Raw genomic sequence first — 24,712 nt, forward strand, 5'->3', positions numbered from 1 at the left:
TGCACTGTAGATGCGCGCGGTCATCTAGTGAAAATCTTACAGCGCTCAGTGCACCTGTGCTAGGTTAGACACCCGGGACCTGGATGTCAATCAACATGATGCCAGCGGTGATACCCAATCAACTGTGCAGTGAGGAAAAGATAGTGGTAAGGTTCTAACAGCAGAATGAGATCAGTGCATGGGAGCGGAAGGTACTTAACCATTACCTGCCCACTAGTATAGGGAAAAAAAAACTTCCAAACAACTCCTTTAATTTCATATCAAACGAAAGAAAGAATATGTGTGCCATTGATTGCAAGATGTTTAATAGGAGTCATATAAAACGTACTCCGTTTGTGCTGTCTAAGGACAACCAGGAATAAAAAAAATGGTGGTCTTCAAGGAAAAAAGTTCTTTTAATAGGACCTCTGGACCAGGGCTACGTGAAAGATACACTTGCCCCAGTCAGAATGCAATGAAGTGAAGAAAGCACAGTCTCTTTGTATAAAATCCATCATTTAAATTTGCAGGCTGCATTTACTCCAACTCCTACAGCAAGTCAATAGAAATTCTGCCAATCAGTCATACCCTCAGCAACAATGAAAATAGCAATGTTGGTGTTACTGAAAATTAAAATGAGCTTGCTATTATGGTACCAGATTTTGCAACTCAAGACAAATGTTTTCGGTGCTCATTTCATGTTTTGACATATGCACATTGGCTTTTCTCTGAGGGCATCAAAACACTTTCTCTCAACCTTACTAATATGTTCCAAACTGTATTAACAACTTGTTTTACATCTCACTGGTTTGCACCAGGAATACATAATGATTACATCAGAGTACTAGTTAATGTGTTATTTTCATTAACCTGCGTAACATACTCATATGGGACTACCAATGATCCGCAACAAATTACAGGGGCTCAACCTTAACTGACCTCCTATGTCCCTGGCCGCAGCCCCTTTACTGCTGTAGCCAAGATGTTACAACACAACCTGAGTTTTGGCAGCCATCTACATCTGGCACCAGAGCAAGAGATCACATTGTCCCTTATGTCAACAGCTGGGAATAAAGTGCTCCCTAACCACCAAGTTACAGAGAAGATAACAGGCACGGATTCAGCATTACACAGGTGAGCCCAGATAGAGCTTATGGTGGTACATCTGTAGTGTCCCAAGGCTGCTGTTTCATGAATTATAAGCTATGCAGGGTATCAAAGGCTTTTTTAGTGTTTTGCTAATTATTTTAATTCTGCTAGGGGACCTGCAATTCCATGTATAAAACACTTTAATATCTTTGTATTGAGTTGCATTATGCCTGTCAGTTTGAAGCTCGGTACACACTGCATTTATAGCCATTATTTGCTTAAAAGATAAAACATATTGCATGATGTACATAAAATAAATGGTAGATGCAGGTGCATAGCAGCCAGGCAAAGGCAAAAAGAACATACTTTTGGCTTCTGTCTTATGAACAGGACATTTATAGGAATGTTAATGTGTATGTTAAGAGCCTTTCCACTTAGCCTTACACAGACATGCAGCCTGTAAAGCCCCTGGTTGCAACCCAATGAAACCCTGCAAACATAGCATCTAAGGGGCTGAACAGCTGAGTTATGTCTGATTTGGCTGTTGCAGTCCTGTATGCTGTATGTTACAGCAGACATTTGTTACAAATGGGGCAAGCACTAGTGATGAGTGAGCGTGCTCGCTACTATTCAGTACTCACATTTTGAAATGTTTGGGCGGGAGCTCGAGTCCCCGCCCCACATGTTTGGCACTATTTAAACAGTGAATTAACATGCATAAATTGCCTGCCAGTCACGTATAGAGTGATTGGCTGACCGCATAGCGTCATCGGGTCTATATAAGACCCGGGACCCTATGCTCGTCACAGTCTACCGGTCAAGCAGGCAAAGTAGGGAAAGGTGCAGCTGAGTGAGGGAGAGAATTGGTGGTTGTTTTAGTGAGGTATTCCACAGCATTACAAATCTACAGTCCTCCTAAGGACGGACTAATTCTGATGCATATTAATCATGGTGATAGCAGTAGTTAGGCAGGCAGAGTTTGTGGAGAGTGTATACAACAGAATAGGGTCCACCTCATGCCCTCTTTTGCTCCCACCTGCTAACACTTTCCCTGCTCCTTCTGACTGCTGGTGATATCTCTCCAAATCCTGGTCCTCCTTACCACATCCTCACAGTCACTTCCACATCCTATCCACAATCTGTCACAAACTCTCGCAACTCTTCTAACCTTATTCCCATCCGCCCAGCCCCCGCCGCTCCAGCCCCACTAAAAGGAGCTCTATGGAACGCACGCTCCGTGTACAACAAATTTTCCTACATCCATGATCTTTTCATTACTAATAAACTTTTCTTCCTCGGCATCACCGAAACCTGGCTCAACCCCTCTGACACGGCCTCCCCAGCTGCACTTTCGTATGGTGGATTCCATCTTTCTCACATCCCTCGCTCCAATGGCAAGCATGATGGAGAAGTAGGTTTTCTCCTGTCAGGCAACTGCTCTTTCACCCATATCCCACTGCCACCCTCCATTACTCTCCCCTCCTTTGAAGTGCACTGTATGCGCATCTACTCCCCCTCCAACCTCCAACTGGCCGTCGTTTACCGCCCCCCCAGGACTAGCCACCACCTTCTTTGACCACTTCACCACCTGGCTGCTTCATTTCCTTTCCACTTCTATCCCTCACTTCTTCTTTCGGCCTTGCTCAATGGTCTTCTGCCTTCACTCACAGAGATGGCCACACACTGGACCTCATCTTCACCCGGCTCTGTTCCCTATCTAACCTCTCTAGCTCACCTCTCCCTCTTTTTGACCACAACCTACTCACATTCTCTACCCCTCCTCTCCAGGTGCTCAAGCCCCACTCCACAAACTTGCACACGCTCGCAGAAATCTCAAACACCTTGACCTACACTCACTCTCTGAATTCCTTCTCCCTCTCACAGGCATGAGTTCATTACATGATGCAAATGCTGCTGCCACTTTATATAACACCACAACATCTGCAGCTCTCAATTCGGTCGCCCCCCTCACATATACCCACTTAACGGACAGCCTTGGCACACTAAAGAACTGCGAAGGGCCTCCAGGGTTGCTGAGCCGAAATGAAAAAGGTCCCACACCAACGAGCACTTCATCGCATTCAAACAGTCCCTCAATACCTTCAAGTCCACACTCACTGCAGCAAAACAAACATACTTCTCATCTCTCAAATCCTCCCTGTCTCACAACCCTAAACAGCTATTCAAAACTTTCAATTCTCTCCTCCGTCCCCCAGCGCCTCCTCCCTCTCCTCTCATCTCAGCCAGAGACTTTGCCACATTCTTCAAGCAGAAGATTGCTAACATCAGACAAAGCTTTTGCCTAAAGTCCCCACAGCCCCTCCTCACACCTACTCAATCCTCCTCCTCCAAAACCAGCTTTTCCACCATTACGGAAGATCAACTCTCCTCTTTATTCTCCAAATCACACCTCACCACCTGTGAACTTGACCCAATCCCGTCCCACCTCATTCCTAACCTTACCACTATCATCATCCCAACCCTAACCCACCTTTTCAACCTGTCACTAACAACTGGTGTCTTCCCCTCATGCTTAAAACATGCCTCAATCACACCCATCCTCAAAAAGCCATCCCTTGACCCATCCGCTCTGTATAGCTATCGCCCCATATCACTTCTCCCATATGCCTCAAAACTTACTGGAACAACATGTCCATTCTGAACTGTTCTCCCACCTCTCCTCCTGTTCACTCTTTGACCATCTGGCTTCCGACCACACCACTCCACTGAAACTGCCCTGACTAAAGTCACCAACGACCTAATTACTGCCAAATCCAAGGGACACTACTGTCTTCCTCCTCCTGGACCTGTCATCTGCCTTTGATACAGTCGACCATTCCCTCTTACTACAGACTCTCTCATCTCTTGGCATCACGGACTTGGTCCTATCTTGGATCTCTTCATACCTAACTGACAGGACATTCAGTGTCTCCCACTCACACACCACCTCCTCTATCTGTCGGTGTCCCCCAGGGTTCAGTGCTAAGAGCCCTGCTCTTCTCCATCTACACCTTTGGCCTGGGACAGCTCATAGAATCCCATGGCTTTCAGTATCACCTCTATGATGATGACACACAGATCTACCTCTCTGGACCCGATATCTCTTCACTACTAACCAAAATCCCACAATGTCTGCCCTCCATTTCATCCTTCTTCTCTGACAGATTTCTAAAACTTAACATGGAGAAAGCTGAATTCATCATCTTTCCACCGTCTCACTCAACCCCCTTCCCCCCCAACTGACACATCCATCAAAGTCAATAGCTGCCCACTCTCCCCAGTCCGGCAAGCCCGCTGCCTCGGGGTAACCCTGGACTCTAACCTCTCCTTTAAACCATATATCCAAGCCCTTTTCACTTCCTGCCGACTCCAACTCAAAAATATCTCCCGGATCCGCAAATTCCTCAATCACGAATTTGCAAAAAACACTAGTGCACGCCCTCATTATCTCCCGCCTCAACTACTACAACCTCTTGCTCTGTGGCCTTCCTTCTACCACTCTCGCACCCATCCAATCTATCCTAAACTCTGCTGCCCGATTAATCCACCTGTCCCTCTGCTATTCCCCGGCCTCTCCTCTCTGTCAATCCCTTCACTGGCTCCCAATTGCCCAGAAACTCCAGTTCAAAACCCTAACCATGGCATACAAAGCCATCTACAACCTGTCTCCCCCATATATCTGTGACCTAGTCTCCCAGTACTTACCTACACGCAACCTCCGATCCTCACAAGATCTCCTTCTCTACTCCCCTCTTATCTCTTCTTCCCACAATCGAATACAAGATTTCTCCCGTGCATCCCCCCTACTCTGGAACTCTCTACCTCAACACATCAGACTCTCGCCTACTGTGGAAACCTTCAAAAGGAACCTGAAGACCCACATCTTCCAACAAGCCTACAACCTTCAGTAACCCTCGCTCTACCATTCGCTGCACGACCAGCTCTACCCTCACCTACTGTATCCTCCCCCATCCGATGTAGATTGTGAGCCCTTGCGGGCAGGGTCCTCGCTCTTCCTGTACCAGTCGCCGACTTGTATTGTTCAAATTTATTGTAATTGTTTGAGCTATGTATATCCCTTTCACATGTAAAGCGCCATGGAATGAATGGCGCTATAATAATAAATAATAATAATAATAAAATTGCACGTTCTTTCTGCTGCTCTTACAGATATCCATAGCCCTAGATATCAGGGCTAATATTCTTTTTGCTCTTAATCCTGATTATTTTGTTGAAAAGCAATATAATACACCATTTTTACTGCTCCATTTGCTTGTTAGCAGTATACAGCCAGATTTGGTTGATTTTAATAGCATTGCTGTAATGTAGAAGCAGAGAAACTTATCCATCATCATACGTGATGCTATATTACTCCGGTAATAATCCTGACATTTTTGGGAACGTGACAAATATTCTACTCCATTTAAAGTCTGCCAGTTGTGTGTTTAAACCTATTTACACTTGGTTACTGACCAATACATATCTATTAGGCCACTGCCTAAAACCTTGGTCATCAGACTTGATCCTATATTACTGTGGTAATAATCCAAACATTTTTGGGAACGTGACAAATATTCTACTCCATTTAAAATGAGCACGGCGCGTTGCAAGGGACAGGGAAGTGGACGTGATGGTGATGGTGCATGCAGAGGCCGAGACCGTAGGCAAGCTGAAATTGTGCCTGGTGATGGAGCACAACAAGCACCCACATCATGACGCCCTACCTTCCTGTCCCAATTTCTAGGGGGCCGTGGAACACCACTCTTGAAGCCAGAGCAGTATGAAAAGGTTGTTGGTTGGATAGCAGAAAATGCTTCCAGTCAGTTTGCCACCGCCACCACCCTATCATCCACGCGGTCCAGTCTCAGCAGCAGTGAGTCTGGACCACATATTCCTCACCCTGATCCTCCTTCTTCCCACTATGCCAAGTGCCCAAAGACAAGTGATCCCACACTTGGACACTCTGAAGAGCTGTTCACTTTTCCATTTATAGAATCGGGCCTCTCGCCCAGCCCGCTTGAAGCGGGGCATGAGGAGATCGCATGTAGCGATGCCCAAATATTTGAGCAACTACGGTCACATGAAGGCAGGAAAAGTGCAATTACTGTCACAAGAGGTGGATGATGATGATGAGACACAATTGCCAGCAAGACAGGAGGAGTCCCAGGGTGCGTATGTTGAAGACGAGGTGGTGGACGATGAAGTCACTGACCCAACCTGGCAAGATAAGATGCATAGCGAGGACAGCAGTGCAGAGGGAGAGGGAGGCGTAGCACCACAACAGGCAGGTAGAAGTAGTGTGGGGGCCACAGACACAAGGCAGTCAACTGTTCCCCCAAGCACCAACACAATGGAAGTTGCCAGTCCAACTGTTAGGTCTTTCAGAGTCTGGATCTTATTTAAAGACTGTCCAGTTAACCTCAAAAAGGCCATTTGCATCATCTGCCATGCCAGGATCAGCAGGGGCAGCAAAACTACCAGCCTGACCACCACCACCACCATGCTGAGGCACATGACAGCAAAGCACCCAACTAGTTGTGCCAAATGCCAGGGTCCAGAAACAGTGTCTGCGGGTGACACCACTGCCTGTTCCACTGTTGTGCGTGCACACCAATCTCCTGTCCATGGTGCAGGCGAAGATGCCTCCCATCCTGCACCTTTCATTGCACACTTTCAACCACCACTATCAGCAACCACGTGCATGCCCTTGTCCCAGCGCAGTGTTCAGTTGTCCCTACCCCAGTCCTTTGAACGCAAGCGAAAATACGCAGCCAACCACCCACAGTCCGCAATACTAAACTGCCACATTTCTTGACAGCTTGGACTGGAAATCTTGCCTTTTAGGCTTATGGATACGGAAGCTTTCTGCAACTTCATGAAGGCAGCCGTCCCTCGATACTCGGACCCCAGCCGCGACGATTTCTCCCGGTGTGCCATCCTCGCCTTGCACAAGCATGTGTCCCAGAACATTAGTCGTGCCCTCACCAATGCAGTAACTGAGAAGGTCCACCTAACAACGGACATGTGGACAAGTGCTTGTGGCCAGTGATGGTACATCTCACTGACGGCACACTGGGTTAATATAGTGGAAGCCGGGACCCAGTCGGACCCTGGGACAGAACATGTCCTCCCAATGCCAAGGATTTTGGGTCCTGGATCAATCAGGGTTGCCCCCACATTCTACAGCTCCTGGAGGAGGAACAGGAGCTGGTTTCCTGCGCTACAGACGGTACAACCCACATAACATTCATACAGTCTGTTCAGCATGGATGGCCTGAGGAGAGTTAGAACGAGGAGGACCAGGAGGAGGATGAAAAGGAGGAGAGCATGGACAGTCATCCTCTTGGTCAGGACAGGGAAGTCTTGGCTATTGGCAGTCTGGTACACATGGCTGATAGTTGCGATAGTGTCTTACAATAATCCCTGACTAAATGCTTGTAAGACACTATCCCAACTGCTATAGGTCACCCGTACACGAATCTCAGATAAGAGAGGTAATATAGTACAATAGAAAATAGAATTTAACCGGCTCTGAAGAGAATTTTTTTGGTTTACACCACCAAACTGTGAAGGAATGCAAGCAACCCTGTCTGCTTTCATCAATTTCTAATTACAGATCACCGTTAAAAATTATGAATCGCTCAACAAATGCATGGAAAAAATCTATCAAGTTATGGATTGTTGTAGGGATGTATGTGATCAGAATGAACACTAATTTCTAGCTTATAATACCATCTAGCACCTGTCCCTTTTTTAAAAACACCTAACAGCGTTATCAATAAGGAATAGATTTTTTTTCTTGTCAGCACGGAGTATAATACAATAATCCCTGACTAAATGCCTGTATTATACTCTGTGCTGAAAAGAAAAAAATCTATTCCTTATTGATAATGCTGTTAGCTGATTTTAAAATAGTGACAGGTGCTAGATGGTATTATAAGCTGGAAATGAGTGTTGATTATGGATGTGTCTGATTATGTCTCATACATCACATGGCCAAATAAGGTAGTAAAATGTTAAAATTACATTTACTGGTGAATGTATTTTTCACCGTTGAAAGAAATGCAAAAGTGCAAACACATCAAAAACACTATGTGTGAACATTGCCCAAGATGTGGAGGAGCATTTTTGTTTTTGTCTATTTATTTTGCCTTATATATAAGTCATTACATTTTTCCCAGGAAAATCCAATTTGGTTTCGTTTTTGTACAGTACAGACCAAAAGTTTGGACACACCTTATTTAAAGATTTTTCTGTATTTTTATGACTAAGAAAATTGTACATTCACAATGAAGGCATCAAAACTATGAATTAACACATGTGAAATTATATACTTAACAAAAAAAGTGTGAAACAACTGAAAATATGTCTTATATTCTGGGTTCTTCAAAGTAGCCACCTTTTGCTTTGATGACTGCTTTGCACACTCTTGGCATTCTCTTGATGAGCTTCAAGAGATAGTCATTGGAAATGGTCTTCCAACAATCTTGAAGGAGTTCCCATTGATGCTCAGCACTTGTTGGCCCTTTTGCCTTCACTCTGCGGTCCAGCTCACCCCAAACCATCTCGATTGGGTTCAGGTCTGGGGACTGTGGAGGCCAGGTCATCTGACGCAGCACCCCATCACTCTCCTTCTAGGTTAAATAGCCCATTCACAGCCTGGAGGTGTGTATGGGGTCATTGTCCTGTTGTAAAATAAATGATGTTCCAACTAAACGCAAACTGGATGGAATAGCATGCTGCTGCAAGACGCTGTGGTAACCATGCTGGTTCAGAATGCCTTCAATTTTGAATAAATCCCCAACAGTGTCACCAGCAAAGCACCCCCACACCATCACACTTCCTCCTCCATGCTTCAAAGTGGGAACCAGGCATGTAGAGTCCATCCGTTCAACTTTTCTGCGTCGCACAAAGACACGGTGGTTGGAACCAAAGATCTCAAATTTGGACTCATCAGACTAAAGCACAGATTTCCACTGGTCTAATGTCCATTCCTTGTGTTCTTTATCCCAAACAAGTCTCTTCTGCTTGTTGCCTGTCCTTAGCAGTGGTTTCCTAGCAGCTATTTTACCATGAAGGCCTGCTGCACAAGGTCTCCTCTTAACAGTTGTTGAAGAGATGTGTCTGCTGCTAGAACTCTGTGTGGCATTGACCTGGTCTCTAATCTGAGCTGCTGTTAACCTGCGATTTCTGAGGCTGGTGACTCGGATAAACTTATCCTCAAAAGCAGAGGTGACTCTTGGTCTTCCTTTCCTGGGGCGGTCCTCATGTGAGCCAGTTTCTTTGTAGCGCTTGATGGTTTTTGCAACTGCACTTGGGGACACTTTCAAAGTTTGCCCAATTTTTCGCACTGACTGACCTTCATTTCTAAAGTAATGATGGCCACTCGTTTTTCTTTACTTAGCTGCTTTTTTCTTGCCATAATACAAATTCTAACAGTCTATTCAGTAGGACTATCAGCTGTGACTCCACCTGAATTCTGCACAACACAACTGATGGTCCCAACCCCATTTATAAGGCAAGAAATCCTACTTATTAAACCTGACAGGGCACACCTGTGAAGTGAAAACCATTTCCGGTGACTACCTCTTGAAGCTCATCAAGAGAATGCCAAGAGTGTGCAAAGCAGTCATCATAGCAAAAGGTGGCTACTTTGAAGAACCTAGAATATAAGACATATTTTCAGTTGTTTCACACTTTTTTGTTAAGTATATAATTCCACATGTGTTAAATCATAGTTTTGATGCCATCAGTGTGAATGTACAATTTTCATAGTCATGAAAATACAGAAAAATCTTTAAATGAGAAGGTGTGTCCAAACTTTTGGTCTGTACTGTATGTTTTATTGTGAGTCCGTAAAAGCGGCGTAATGCTCTGACAACATTGTTCACAGCAGTGACCTGGGAGTTAGAGATGCTTCTAGGGGTCTTCCCCATGCTGCTCCCATGTAATTTGAGCACTGTTCCCGTCAATTTAGGCAATTTTTAGGCCCCCTACAGACCTCCAGGGGGAGCTGCTGGAAAAATGCTAGAGTTACCCATTGACTTACATTGGGCTTGTTACTTGGGTCGAGTATCAGAGCATTACGATTTGCTCGACCCCAGCAATGAGCACCCCATGGGGAACCCCACGTCAATTTTTTTCTGGAGTCCCCCTGTAATCTAGCCAGTAAAGGCTAAACAAACAGCTGTGGGCTGATATTAATAGCCAGGGAACATTGTTAGCTAATGGCATCTTCCCAAGCTAATAATATTAGTCCCCACTGGTCAGCTTTCCCTCTGCTGGTTATAAAAATGACGCGGGAGCCCACGGCATTTTTATTTTTTATTTTAGGCTTTGTGCCCACGATCTGGACGTAGCAGTGCTTTGGACGCATATTTTTTGCTGTGTCCAAAACGTTGCATTCTATTGAATGCAGGTAAATCCACAAGTGTTCACTGAACCATGCGTATTTACCGCATTCAATACTTTCTAGTGGTCAAATTTCTGTTGCACAGAGTAGCGACTCTGCAAGAGAATTTGACATGCTGCGGTCCTGAAAGACGTGCTACATGTCAGTGTCCATGGGTGATTCGCAGCCTCTGATGCACGCATAGTGGACATAGGATTTCTAGAGATCTCATCCACTATTCTGTAACATCTGGATGCTGAGCTTTTGACGCTGTATAAACACGCAGCGTCAAACCTGCAGTGGCTCCTGACCATAGCCACATACCCAAACTCACCCGCAGCATGTCAATTTCTGTAGCGGACACGCTAGTCTCCGCTGCAGATTTTGACCGATTGAAGTTTCATTATATGCGGTGGATTCACATGTACCAACAAAAAAAGTGCGGCATTAGAACATCGCATTTTGGATGCAACAAAGATATGCTACGTCCAAAGCGCTGCTTGTTGCTGTTCATGGGGACGAACCAGCTGTGAGATGTTAATTATGGGCAGGGAAAATGTTTGCAAATGGCACCTTCCCAGTCTAAAAATACCAGCTCACAGCATGAATACAAATGCTAATGAAGATTGGGTGAATGGGACTAGCTGACACCTAGCTCTTTTGTTTGGTTATGACAAGGTGTCAATCAGACCTTTTCATGACCAAATTTAATTAAAGTAAAGTAAAGAGTTAAATAAACACACAGACACACAGAGTCACACAGAGAGACACAGAGTCACACAGAATAAACACTTTGTTTGAAATACAACAGACACATTCTTTAAGTATTCAAATTTACCAATATACTCACCCCAGTTCTGATGGTAATCCAAGGTTTAAGCAATGTCACACAAAATAACATTATTTAACTCCAAAAAGCATTCATTGATGTACAAAAACGCTTCAAAAAACGCTTAAAAAAAGCGTAAAAAACAAATGTAAAATCTGCATGCGTTTTTCCTGCCAAGGAGATGCAGAAACGCTCAGGAAATTTCTGCTTCAAATACACATCGTGCGCACATAGCCTAATACTGTTATCCAGATAAGACTCTATTTGCACTTTGTCTCCTCTCCAGTTTCTCTCCCTGAAAGCAAAGGTTCACATACTTTTGTCACTCACAAACGTGAAATTGTAAATTTCCTCATAAAAAATGAAAAATGTTCATATTTTTGACTCATTTGTTTGATTTGGTTCTATTTATCTATTTTTAGGACTTGTGTGAAAATCTGAGTTAAGTTTAGGTCAAGTTTATACAGAAATATAGAAAATTGTCAAAGGTTCACAATTTTTCAAGCACTATTGTATTTTTGGTTGGTATGGAAAATGCTCAAAACAACACACACTGCATCAAGATGGTTTGTGCACCTGGGCAGAACTTTTTCTATTCTTTGGAGTATTAAAGGAATCTGAATGTATTTATGATTTATGTTGTTCTCATCCTAATGCCATTTTGCACCGTCCATTTATCTCATTAGTGATTTTAACCCCCCTCCTTTTACATAGTAATTTCTGGTACCAGGTATGCATGTGTATATTAACACAAATGTCAAACATTAGGCATATCACTCCCAAATTGAATTATTTGTCACAATACCAATAGACGTCAAGTCATAGGTAAGAGAGAAGTATAGACAAAACATAAAAAATTCAATATTTTATTAAATCCAAAAAATAAAAATATCACTTAAAAGTAAACAGGAGAATAATCCCAGCTAATTAGGGATTCATTACACAATCCTATGTATTCAGCCCAAATGTTGATCACAAAAAAAGCCAATTATATTGACAGGATTTTATGCATAAATGTGTATATATATATATATTATATATATATATATATATATATATATATATATATAAAAATATATATACACACTTGTGCTCAAAAGTTTACATACCCCGGCAGAATTTTTGCTTTCTTGGCCTTGTTTCAGAGAATATGAATGATAACAAAAAACTTTTTCTCCACTCATGGTTATTGGATGGGTGAAGCCATTTATTGTCAAACTACTGTGTTTTCTCTTTATAAATCTTAATGACAACCAAAAACATCCAAATAACCCTGATCAAAAGTTCACATACCCTGGTGATTTTGGCCTGATAACATGCACAGAATCCACCATGAGTGGAGAAAAGGATTTTTTGTTATTATTCATATTTTCTGAAACAAGGCCAAGAAAGCAAAAATTCTGCCGGGCTATGTAAACTTTTGAGCACAACTGTAATATATATATATATATATATATATATATATATACATACATACATACATACATACATACATACATACATACACAATTTTTTATATCCCGGAATGGACTAAATGGTAGATATTTCAGTAGGTAAATCATTATATCATTCCAACAGGAGAATGAAAAAATCTTCAGGCACCACGTGATATTTATATTGTTGAACACCAGCAGTGATAAAGGACAATAATGGTGGTGCAAAGGCTAAAGTGTGGCATCTATGCAACAAGTAGAAAAATGAATAGCAGCACTCACCAAGTCCTTTGGCTAAAAAGTCCTTTATTTCATAGTGTTCTGGACAATAAGATGCAGTGGTCTATCTGAGGTGCAGGGGAGACATGCGGGGAGACGAGAGGACGACGGCCATTTTGCGTCTTACAAACGCTTCTATGGGTCCAAACTATAGAGGAAGTGCAAAAGCTTCTTCCTTTATAGGAGGAGTTTAGTATACATAATTAAAAGTTAATTGATTAACATAAAAACATTCATTAATTGAGATTTATTGATACATAATAGATTTATAAGCACTACCAAAAAAATGACATGGTTACAAGAAAATTCGTTGACTGGAAATTACAGGTGTGGTAATTGTTCTTTTTGCCAGGCACATATTACTGGGAAAAATAGGAGCTATATGGCACGAGGTAAAATAATTTATCTCATGCAGGACCAAACATGTGGTATATATATTACACTGTCCATGTAAATTCTATTATATTGGAAAAACCATCCGCCCTTTATTTGTCAGATTTCCTCGGGTAAAGGCTCACCTAGATTGATTCAACACATTAGGGAGTGTCACAGTGGAAACCCTCATGTACTGTAATTTGCAGGCATTGAACAGTTAAAATACCCCATACAAGGGGGAAATCACAATCATTTAATCTTAGCAAGAGAAGGGAAATGGATATTAAAAGCCGAAGCCCAGGGCCTGCTAGGGCTAAATGAAAAGCTAGATATGGCAGTCTTTTTATAGAATATTGTATAACATCTGTATGGTTTTTAATGAATATTTTTATGTTAATCAGTTAACTTTTAATTATGTATACTAAACTCCTCCTATAAAGGAAGAAGCTTTTGCACTTCCTCTATAGTTTGGACCCGTAGAAGCGTTTGTAAGACGCAAAATGGCCGTCGTCCTCTCGTCTCCCCGCATGTCTCCCCTGCACCTCAGATAGACCGCTACATCTGATTGTCCAGAACACTATGAAATAAAGGACTTTTTAGCCAAAGGACTTGGTGAGTGCTGCTATTCATTTTTCTACTTGTTGCATAAATAATTTTATCAGTACTACTTCCTGTGGTGTATTTAGATTAGATTAAAGTGCAAATGCCAAACAACATAAATTCATACATCAGATGTACCCAATACATGTAGAGTTGGAAAAAGTTATTTAATTAAGTATATTAAAGTATAAAGTGCAAGTGCCAAGAGAAAGAAAGTTTACACCTCTCAATGTATTGAAACTGGTAGGTATAGCCACATGAAAAAGTCCCTAGAGTCTATTAACCACAATGACGACCAGTGTATTTTTTACTACCTATGGGAACCAGGTAAAGTGCTAATAACGAAAACTAGTCCATCAGGCGTTAGCCTTGCAACCTGTCCTCCTAGGGAAGTTCTAGTGCATACAGTGGGTACAGAAAGTATTCAGACCCCTTTCAATTCTTCACTGTTTGTTTCATTGCAGCCATTTGGTAAATTCTAAAAAGTTCATTTTTTCTCATTAAAGTACACTCTGCACCCCATCTTGACTGAAAAAAAACAGAAATGTAGAAATTTTTGCAAATTTATTTAAAAAGAAAAACTGAAATATCACATGGTCATAAGTATTCAGACCCTTTGCTCAGACACTCATATTTAAGTCACATGCTGTCAATTTTCTTGTGATCCTCTTTGAGATGGTTCCACTCCTTCAATGGAGTCCAGCTGTGTTTAATTAAACTGATAGGACTTGATTTGGAAAGGCACACACCTGTCTGTATAATACCTCAGAGCTCACAGTGCGAGTCAGACCAAATGAGAATCATGAGGTCAAAGGAACTGCCCAAGGAGCTCAGAGACAGAATTGTGGCAAGGCACAGGATCTGGCCAAGGTTACAAAAGAATTTTTGCATTACTCAAGGTTCCTAAGAGCACAGTGGCCTCCATAATCCTTAAACGGAAGAAGTTTGGGACCACCAGAAGTCTTCCTAGACCTGTCCGTCCAGCCCAACTGAGCAATCGTGGGAGAAGAACCTTGGTGAGAGAGGTAAAGAAGAACCCAAAGATCACTGTGGCTGAGCTCCAGAGATGCAGTAGGGAGATGGGAGAAAGTTCCACAAAGTCAATTATCACTTCATCCCTCCACCAGTCGGGCCTTTATGGCAGAGTGGCCCAACGGAAGCCTCTTCTGAGTGCAAGACATATAAAAGCCCGCATAGAGTTTGATCAAAAACACATTAAGGACTTCCAGACGAAGATAGAACTTTTTGGTGATAATTCTAAGCGGTATGTGTGGAGAAAACCAGGCACTGCTCATCACCTGCCCAATACGATCCCAACAGTGAAACATCGTGGTGGCAGCATCATGCTATGGGGGTGTTATTTAGCTGCAGGGACAGGACGACTGGTTTCAATTGAAGGAAACATGAATGCGGCCAAGTACAGAGATATCCTGGATGAAAACCTCTTCCAGAGAGCTCTGGACCTCAGACTTGGCCGAAGGTTTACCTTCCAACAAGACAATGACCCTAAGCACACAGCTAAAATAACAAAGGAGTGGCTTCAGAACAACTCTGTGACCATTCTTGACTGGCCCAGCCAGTGCCTTGACCTAAACCCAACTGAGCATCTCTGGAGAGACCTGAAAATGGCTGTCCACCAACGTTCACCATCCAACCTGGCGGAACTGGAGAGGATCTGCAAGGAAGAATGGCAGAGGATCCCCAAATCCTGGTGTGAAAAACTTGTTGCATCATTCCCAAGAAGACTCATGGCTGTACTAGCTCAAAAGGGTGTAATAAATTTGCAAACATTTCTATATTTGTTTTTTTCCAGTTAAGATGGGGTGCAGAGTGTACTTTAATGAGAATTTTTTTTTTACTTTTTAGAATTTACCAAATGGCTGCAATGAAACAAAGAGTGAAAAATTTAAAGGGGTCTAAATACTTTCCGTACCCACTGTACACTACCGTTCAAAAGTTTGGGGTCACCCAGATAATTTTGCGTTTTTCATGAAATCTCATACTTTTATTTATCAAATAAATTGCAAAATGATTAGAAAATATAGTCCAGACATTGACAAGGTTAGAAATAATGATTTTTATTAGAAAGAATAATTTTCTCCTTCAAACTTTGCTTTCATCAAAGAATGCTCCCTTTGCAGCAATTACAGCATTGCAGACCTTTGGCATTCTAGCTGTTAATTTGCTGAGGTAATTTGGAGAAATTTCACCCCATGCTTCCTGAAGCCCCTCTCACAAGTTGGATTGGCTTGATGGGCACTTTTTGCGTACCATACGGTCAAGCTGCTCCCGCAACAGCTCAATGGGGTTGAGATCTGGTGACTGCGCTGGCCACTCCATTACAGATAGAATACCAGCTGCCTGCTTCTTCCCTAAATAGTTCATGAATAATTTGGAGGTGTGCTTTGGGTCATTGTCCTGTTGTAGGATGAAATTGGCTCCAATCAAGCGCTGTCGACAGGGTATGGCAAGGCGTTGCAAAATGGAGTGATAGCCTTCCTTATTCAAAATCCCATTTACCTTGTACAAATCTCCCACTTTACCAGCACCAAAGCAACCCCAGACCATCACATTACCTCCACCATGCTTGACAGATGGCGTCAGACACTTTTCCAGCATCTTTTCAGTTGTTCTGGGTCTCACAAATGTTCTTCTGTGTGAGCCAAACACCTCAACCTTTGATTCGTCTGTCCATAAAACTTTTTTCCAATCTTCCTCTGTCCAATGTCTGTGTTCTTTTGCCCATATTAATCTTTTCCTTTTATTCGCCAGTCTCAGATATGGCTTTTTCTTTGCCACTTTGCCCTGAAGGCCAGCATGCCGGAGTCGCCTCTTCACTGTAGACATTGACATTGGCGTTTTGCGTGTACTATTTAATGAAGCTGCCAGTTGAGGAGCTGTGAGGTGTCGATTTCTCAAACTAGAGACTCTAATGTACTTGTCTTGTTGCTCAGTTGTGCAGCGGGGCCTCCCACTTCTCTTTCTACTCTGGTTAGAGCCTGTTTGTGCTCTCCTCTGAAGGGAGTAGTACACACCGTTGTAGGAAATCTTCAGTTTCTTGGCAATTTCTCACATGGAATAGCCTTCATTTCTAAGAACAGGAATAGACTGTCGAGTTTGAAAGTTCTCTTTTTCTGGCCATTTTGGGAGTTTCATAGAACAAACAAATGTAATGCTCCAGATTCTCAACTAGCTCAAAGGAAGGTCAATTTTATAGCTTCTCAAATCAGCCAAACCGTTTTCAGCTGGGCTAACATACTTGTGCAAGTGTTTTCTAGGGTTTTCTAAACATCCATTAGCCTTCTTACACAGTGAGGAAGCACAATGTACCATTAAAACACTGGAGTGGTGGTTTTTGGAAATGGGCCTCTATACACCTATGTAGATATTGCAATAAAAACAAGACATTTGCAACTAGAATAGTCATTTACCACATTAACAATGTATACAGTGTATTTCTGATTCATTTAATGTTAGCTTCATTGAAAAAAAATGTGCTTTTTTTTCAAAAATAATGACATTTCTAAATGACCCCAAACTTTTGAACTGTAGTGTATATAGACTAACATGTACACTGTCAGCTTACTTACATTCACACAGAAATAAATGCATATCACAAGAGTATGCACATGGATGTGAGTGTATCAATATTATTCAGGTATAAATATATACTCTGTTGATTATGAAAGGGTAGGTATTTAGGTAACCCATGCATGGACTAAGTAGTGAATATACGGACAATCGAAGACATAATAAATAAAGGGGGAAGGAAACAACTTCAAAACAAGAGTCCAATTAATAACGTAGAAATTATTTTATTAATCAGTCAATATAGGTAAGACACTGGTTACAAATAGTGTTGAGCCACCCCCGTAGTGTTCGAGTTCGATTCGGTTCGTCGAACACCTGTATGTTCGACAAACTGTTCGTCGAACTGTTCGTCGAACACCTTCGAACACCGTTAAAACCAATGGCAGGCAAACAAAAACACATAGCAACACATAGAAAACACATAGAAACACTTCAAAGGTGTCCAAAAGCTGACAAACTGCTCAGAAGACACAACTAACACATGGAAAAGTGACAAGTACATATAGTCATGCGAAAAGAAAAGAGGTGGAGGAGTAAAAGGAGGGGGAGACACAGATATAGGCATGTCATGCCCTTCTAAAACCAAAAAAGTGCGAAGCCGACACGCCAGTCCATATCTGCCCGTGCGACCTCCGTGTCGCCGGGTTTGTGCCAGAGCTGCGGTGGACCCTGACGGCCAGCCCCCCTCTCCCAATACTGGTGCCTGTCTGCTGGTGGGTCGAGCGAGCCCCCCTGCGGTGGAGGCAGGTCTAAGCTTTTTCATTGAAATTGTCTCTCTAATTTGAATGAGTACACTTTAAATCCTTTTACAAGGATCTATTGGAGGGCAAGTCTGATGCCAGCAGCTGCGGGAATTCCAGCTCCAGTAGCGTCCACTAAAGCTGCTGCAGTTAAAAAGCTTTTATAAGGATCGAGCTTGGCGGTCCACCGCAAGGCGTCCTACCGCCAGTCCCAGCCCCTGTGCCTTGGGGTGCCTCCCGATGCTCTTCACTGAGTATCCCGGGGGCCCGAAGCATTTCCTTTGAAAAAATTAAGTGTCCAAACTACAGGTGGTGTAGCTTGCTTAACAGCTGGGATAATCCGCTGACTAGCAGACACTGCTACTAGGCACAAAGTATTTCCTGGGCTAGATGCAGTTAAAAATTTTTAATTAGATACTCTCATTGGATGCTGAGAAAGCATTCCATAGAGTCTCCGGGCACGCCATATATTATTCTCTTAAAAAGCTTGGGGTAGGGGTCTAGGGGACCCTTTTATAGCCAAAATCATGGCCCTGTATCGCAATACGTCACCTAGGCTGAAGATAAATGGAACTGTAGCACCCCGAGGGCTCGATTGCTACAGAGGTATTGCACCTCACCCAGAGGTGTGACATCTCACTCTCAGGTAAGGATGGAGTGTGGATCAGGACCCCGACACCTGCATGCATTACACCACATTGCCGTGGGGCAGGGCGACCAATATGCTCCTGAGATAGGCACGACAGTCCCTGTCCCTGGCTGGAGTGGGTGGAGGGAACACCGAGGAAGGGGAACCCTGTAGTGCAGGAGCAGGGAGGAAGCAGTTCCTGGGTGCATTGAGAAGGGAGTATAAAAGGTGGGCACCATCTTAGTTCAGTGCAGAGAAGTCTGAGCAGAAGTGACAGGGAGAAGGGGCTCTGCATGAGCTCTGCTCCGGAGGCGGGCCTAGTAACAGAGGCCCATGCCTGGAAGAAGGAAAAGGAAGGAAGAGGAGCGGAGAAGGTTCCAGGAACGAGGAACGAAGGGATCCCAGGGGTGCGGACGGGCGAGTCGCCACCGCACGCCCGAATCCACCTGCGTGGAGGGGTCAGGCCAAAGGGGGAGACAGGTCCCCGAAACTAGTGGAGGCGGGAAACGACCCTCAGCTAGAAACTGGAGGCTGTGACATTTTATGTGGCGCAGCCCCTCGCTACACCCGCTAGGAAGGCACCACATAGGATCAGGGAAACTGGCGCCAAGTTTACCAAGAGGAGGCCCGAGGCAGCCGGACAGAAGCGTGGTCACTGGTGGGGTAAGAAAGGCCAGAGAAAGGACACACAAAGGGGGTCCTGTGAAGCGCTCCAAAGTTATCTGTGAGTTGGCCGAGCCCATCACCTGGTGAGCACAGTACGATGTGGGCAGCCGTTACCTGCAGAAGTGGTCTGGATAATAAGAACTGTGAGTAAAGGCCCTGGACTGCATCACTGACTCCGTGTCGTTATTGCTGCTGCCCTGCACCATCACCCCCATCCTCCGCATACACTGCCCTGAGGCTATACTCCTCCCATGGGGAGTTATACTACGCTCTGCTGCTCCCACAACACCAGCCTCAGCGGTCTGCCCTGCAGCGGCGGTTCACTCTGACCGCAATCCACGGGTGGCGTAGTCGGACATTTAAACATCAAAACCACATAAATAGTTCCGCCACTGGTTTGACCGCCCTGAGCCACGGAACCGGGTCGCCGCCACGGAGACTACAACCCCCAGCATCTACCAAAAAGGGTCCGGCTCCGGGAGTCCCAAGGCCCAGGGGGCGCGTCAGACCATATTCATCACCTTTCACAATCACCAATGGGACAAGGCAGGGATGTCCTCTGTCCCTCTCTTATACACCTGCTCTCATCAATTCGCCATAACCCCAATATTAGGTGGATTGAGGTGGGAGGCACCGAGTAAAAGTGCTCTGCATTTGCTGATGATGTCCTAGTATATATCACTCAATCACATATATCCATCCCTGCTCTTATGGCTGAAATAGATCACTTTGTTACATGGTCAAATTTTAAAATCAATGCAGCGAAGTCTGAGGCCCTCGATGTCTCCCTCCCCAAATCCATACAGGATTCCATCCAGTCCAACTTTCCCTTTGCCTGGCCCTCACAGGGTATCAAATACTTAGGAATTCCTATTCATAGAGACCTCTCCCATCTATGTTATCTTAATTTTGGGCCCTTTATTGAACAACTCCATACAGACCACGGTTGGCAAGTTAGAACTGTATTATTCACTACGTGAACCACTGGTGTTTTGTGGAAAAGCACATCTACACTGTGTTCCAAATTATTATGCAAAAAGTGTTTAGGAGTGATAAGGGAAGAATTTGTTTTTGTCAGTTAAACTCATTGATGGTGATGTGTGTCAGGGCTTTTTATATCACTGTAAGCAATTGCAGACACCTGTGCTAATTAGTTTGGCAGGTGTGTCCAATGAAAGGCAAGACTACTTAAGAAGGCTGTCCCACATTATTAAGCAGCCTACATTTTCTGCCAAAATGGGAAAGAAAAAGGATGTGTCGGCTGCTGAGAAACAACAAATTGTGGAGTGTTTAGGTCAAGGCATGACTACAATCAACATTGCCAAGACACTTCATCTTGATCATCGCACAATCAAGAAGTATGTAGCTGATTCACAGTACACACGTGTGCGTGCTGATAAGGGAAAATTGAGGAATCTTTCCTACAGGCAATTACGTCAGGTTAAAAGAGCAGCGGCAAAAAAGCCTTGTCATAGCAGCAGACAAGTTTTTGAAGCTGCTGGTGCCTCCAACGTCCCCCGAACAACAAGATGCAGGGTCCTTCAGAGGTTTGCAGCTGTGCGTAAGCCATCCTGTCGACCTCCTCTATCCACTGTACACAAGCAGAAACGGCTCCAGTGGGCCAAACAATACATGAAGACTGACTTCAAAACTGTTTTGTTCACCGATGAGTGCCGTGCAACGCTCGATGGTCCAGATGGATGGAGTGGAGGATGGCTGGTTGATGGACACCCCATGCAAACATGGCTACGGCGCCAACAAGGAGGAGGTGGAGTAATGTTTTGGGCTGGAATCATGGGGAGAGAGATTGTCGGCCCCTTTAGGATCCCTGAAGGGGTAAAGATGAACTCCATAATGTATGTGGAGTTTCTCAAACAGCACTTCCTGCCATGGTTCAAGAAGAGGAACCGTGTATTCCGCAGCAAGATCATTTTCATGCATGATAATGCACCATCTCATGCTGCACATAACACATCGGCATCTCTGGCTGATATGGGCATAAAAGGGGACAAACTTATGGTGTGACCCCCATGCTCCCCTGACCTCAACCCCATTGAGAACCTCTGGAGCATCATCAAAAGGAGTGTCTATAATGGTGGGAGGTAGTTCACATCTAAGCAACAGCTCTGGGAGGGTATTCTGTCCTCATGCAAAACAATTGAAGCAGAAACCATTTAAAACCTGACAAATTCAATGGACGAGAGAGTTCAGAAGCTCCTTTCGAACAAGGGGTCCTATGTGCAAATGTAACATCACCTAGAATAAAGTTTTGAGTTGAAAACTGTTTGATTTCAGTTTGTAATAACCTGCTAAAGCTTATAATTTCAAAAATGACCATTTTTCGTTCTTTATTAAAATGAAAAGGTTGATCGAAGAGTGTGGGGGAACTAAGAGTGTGGCAACCCAGTAGTCAGGATTATTTTGAATTCTGACAATCTGAGGGTCATGTTGCAGGTAGTGCAGCAAGAAGGCACTCATGTGTCTTGCGCATCTAGGAGCCCCAAAATTATTTTCCAGGCTAGATGCAGCTAAAAATTATTATTAATTTGAAATCTGGTGGAGCTTAGTATAGATGGCCTAATAGAATCAGTACTGCAAACTGCTACAAGGCCCAAATTATTTTACAGCCAAGATACAAATAAACATGATTAGTAATTTGAAAGCTTAAAACAGTTGGTGAGATGATTTTAACAAATCATCAAGCTTTAACTCGCCCCAGGATGACACAGGGGTAGAAAAGTCCTTTTGGATCCATGATTTGTTCATCTTTATGAATGTGAGTCTGTCTACATTATCAGTGGAGAGCCACGTGCGCTTATCTGTCAGCACAACACCAGCAGCGCTGAACACACGTTAAGACAGAACGTTGGCTGCGGGGCATGACAAGATTTCCAAGGCGTAAGTGGCAAGCTCCGGCCATTTATCCAGATTGGAAGCCCAAAAAGAGCAAGGGTCCAGTGACATGGCTTCAATGTTTACTTGGAGATACTCCTGTACCATCGTCTCTAGGCGTTGACTATGTGTCAGACTTCTTGTCTCCTGTGGCCTTGCAAAGGATGGGCTAAAAAAGTGGTGAAATGATTCCGCAAAATTGATGTTGCCTGCAGATACTGTGTTTCTGTTACGTTTTGAGTGCTGAACACTTGACGGTCCCACGGTTGGCAAGTTGGAACTGTGAGATTCACTACGTGCACCACTAGTGTTTTGTGGAAAAGCACATGTAAGATTCTGCAACAGTCTCTGCTGATACTCCTGCATGCGTGTATCCCTTTCTATGGCAGGAATAATTTCTGCAAATTTACTTTTGTACCGGGGATCTAACAGTGTGGCAACCCAGTAGTCAGGATTATTTCTAATTCTCACAATTCGAGGGTCATGTTGCAGGTAGTGCAGCAAGAAGGCACTCATGTGTCTTGCGCATCCAGGAGCACCAAGTCCCTGTTGTGTTTGTGGTGAGGTAACAATCATGCTTCCTTCCTCTGCCCTCTCCCCCCAACCTCGCACAACAGAAATGTGATCAAGGTCTCCCTCATCTGATGAGTCTTCCATCAGTTCGTCCTCCACTTCTTCCTGGGCTCCTGCACCTTCCTCACTAGTTTGGCTGCTACCATGCGCCCTGGTAAAACCATCTCCCCCACCCTCACATGCCTGCCGCCTTGGTGCTGCCGACCGTCTGGACCTTGCAGATGTTAGCCCTTCCGCATACAACTCCTCCTCCTCTACTTCCTCCACCTCCTCTTGTGCCACCACCTGACTCCGAATTCTGTTTAACATGTGCTCCAGCATGTAAATCACCGGAATAGTCATGCTGATAATGGCATCGTCAGCACTAAACATCTTCGTCACCATTTCAAAACTGTGCAGAAGGGTGCATAGGTCCCTGATCTGAGACCACTCCTCCAGCGTGATTTTCCCCACCTCTGGATCTCGTTGGCCCAGGCTATACATCAGAACATATTGCACCAGGGCTTGTCGGTGCTGCCACAGTCGCTGCAACATGTGCAGAGTTGAATTCCACCGGGTAGGCACATGGCATTTTAGCCGGTGAAGTGGCAGGCCCAACGACTTCTGAAGAGATGTAAGTCGCTGAGCTGCGGGATGCGAACGGCGGAAGTGAGCACACAGCGACCGTGCCCTCTGCAGAAGGCCATCTAGTCCGGGATAGTGGGCTAAAAATTGCTGGACAACCAGGTTCAACACGTGAGCCATACAAGGCACGTGTGTGACATTGCCCCGGCGAAGGGCCGCACCCAGGTTTGCAGCATTGTCGCACACGGCCTTCCCTGGTTTCAGATCCAGTGGAGACAACCATTCATGAAACTGGTTCTCCAGAGCTGACCACAACTCCTCAGCTGTGTGACTTACATTTCCCAGACATTTCAAAGTAAAAACTGCCTGATCACGTTGAGCCCTGCTGCCAGCATAGTAAGGAGGTGTGCAGGATCCCTTCTGCGCAGTTAGAAAGCTTGTGGCATGACCAGACAGGCTTTGGGTGCAGATGGAGGACCGAGAGGAGGTTGAGGAGGCAGAAGCAGTGGAGGAACTTTGAGATAAAGAGGATTGACGCACAACTCGTGGGGACGGCAAGACTTGGACAGCAGCCCCTTGTCCTGCTGTCACCATAGTTACCCAGTGCCCAGTCAGCGACATGTAACGCCCCTGTCCATGCCTACTTGTCCAAGTGTCTGTGGTGAAATGCACCCTGTCACACACAGAGTTTCTCAAAGAAGCGGTGATATTGTGTGCGACATGCTGGTGGAGCGCAGGCACACCTTTCTTTGAGAAGTAGTGCCGACTGGGCATCTGGTACTGGGGCACTGCGACGGACATAAGTTCTCAAAAATCCTCTGTGTCCACCAGGCGGAAAGGCAGCATTTCTGTAGCCAAGAGCTTGCAGATGGTGAAATTCAACCTCTTAGATTTCTCATGGCTAGGAGGAAATGGTCTTTTACTTGTCCACATCTGAGGGACCGAGGGCTGGCTGTTGTGCTTAGACGGGGTTGAGAAAGGTGTCCCCGGCAAACTGCCGGTCTGTGAGGAAGATGCAGGCGGACATGTTAGGTTGCCTTGATCCAAAGGTGGTGCTATCGATGTCGGACAGCGCTGAACACC

At 44.4% G+C, this 24,712-nt stretch overlaps 1 protein-coding gene across 3 annotated transcripts in view; it reads left to right on the forward strand.

The window, feature by feature from the left end:
• The first annotated feature begins 946 nt into the window (after positions 1-946).
• The window catches only part of LOC141273038 (glycine N-acyltransferase-like), a 132,751-nt gene continuing 108,985 nt past the window's right edge, over positions 947-24,712 (forward strand). For 2 of the 3 annotated variants that reach the window (XM_073684363.1, XM_073684361.1), the window contains exon 1: positions 947-1,113. In XM_073684363.1, the coding sequence (XP_073540464.1) occupies positions 962-1,113 (152 nt within the window). In that variant the 5' untranslated portion in view covers positions 947-961. Of the gene's footprint in view, positions 1,114-11,710; positions 11,777-24,712 lie in introns of all 3 variants that reach the window. The other variant, XM_073684364.1, reaches the window with a different exon arrangement.

This window comes from Phyllobates terribilis, unplaced genomic scaffold (genome assembly GCF_046119375.1).
Source record: "Phyllobates terribilis strain yellow unplaced genomic scaffold, ASM4611937v1 Scaffold_5__5_contigs__length_657084704, whole genome shotgun sequence".
Classification (NCBI taxonomy): Eukaryota; Metazoa; Chordata; class Amphibia; order Anura; family Dendrobatidae; genus Phyllobates; species Phyllobates terribilis.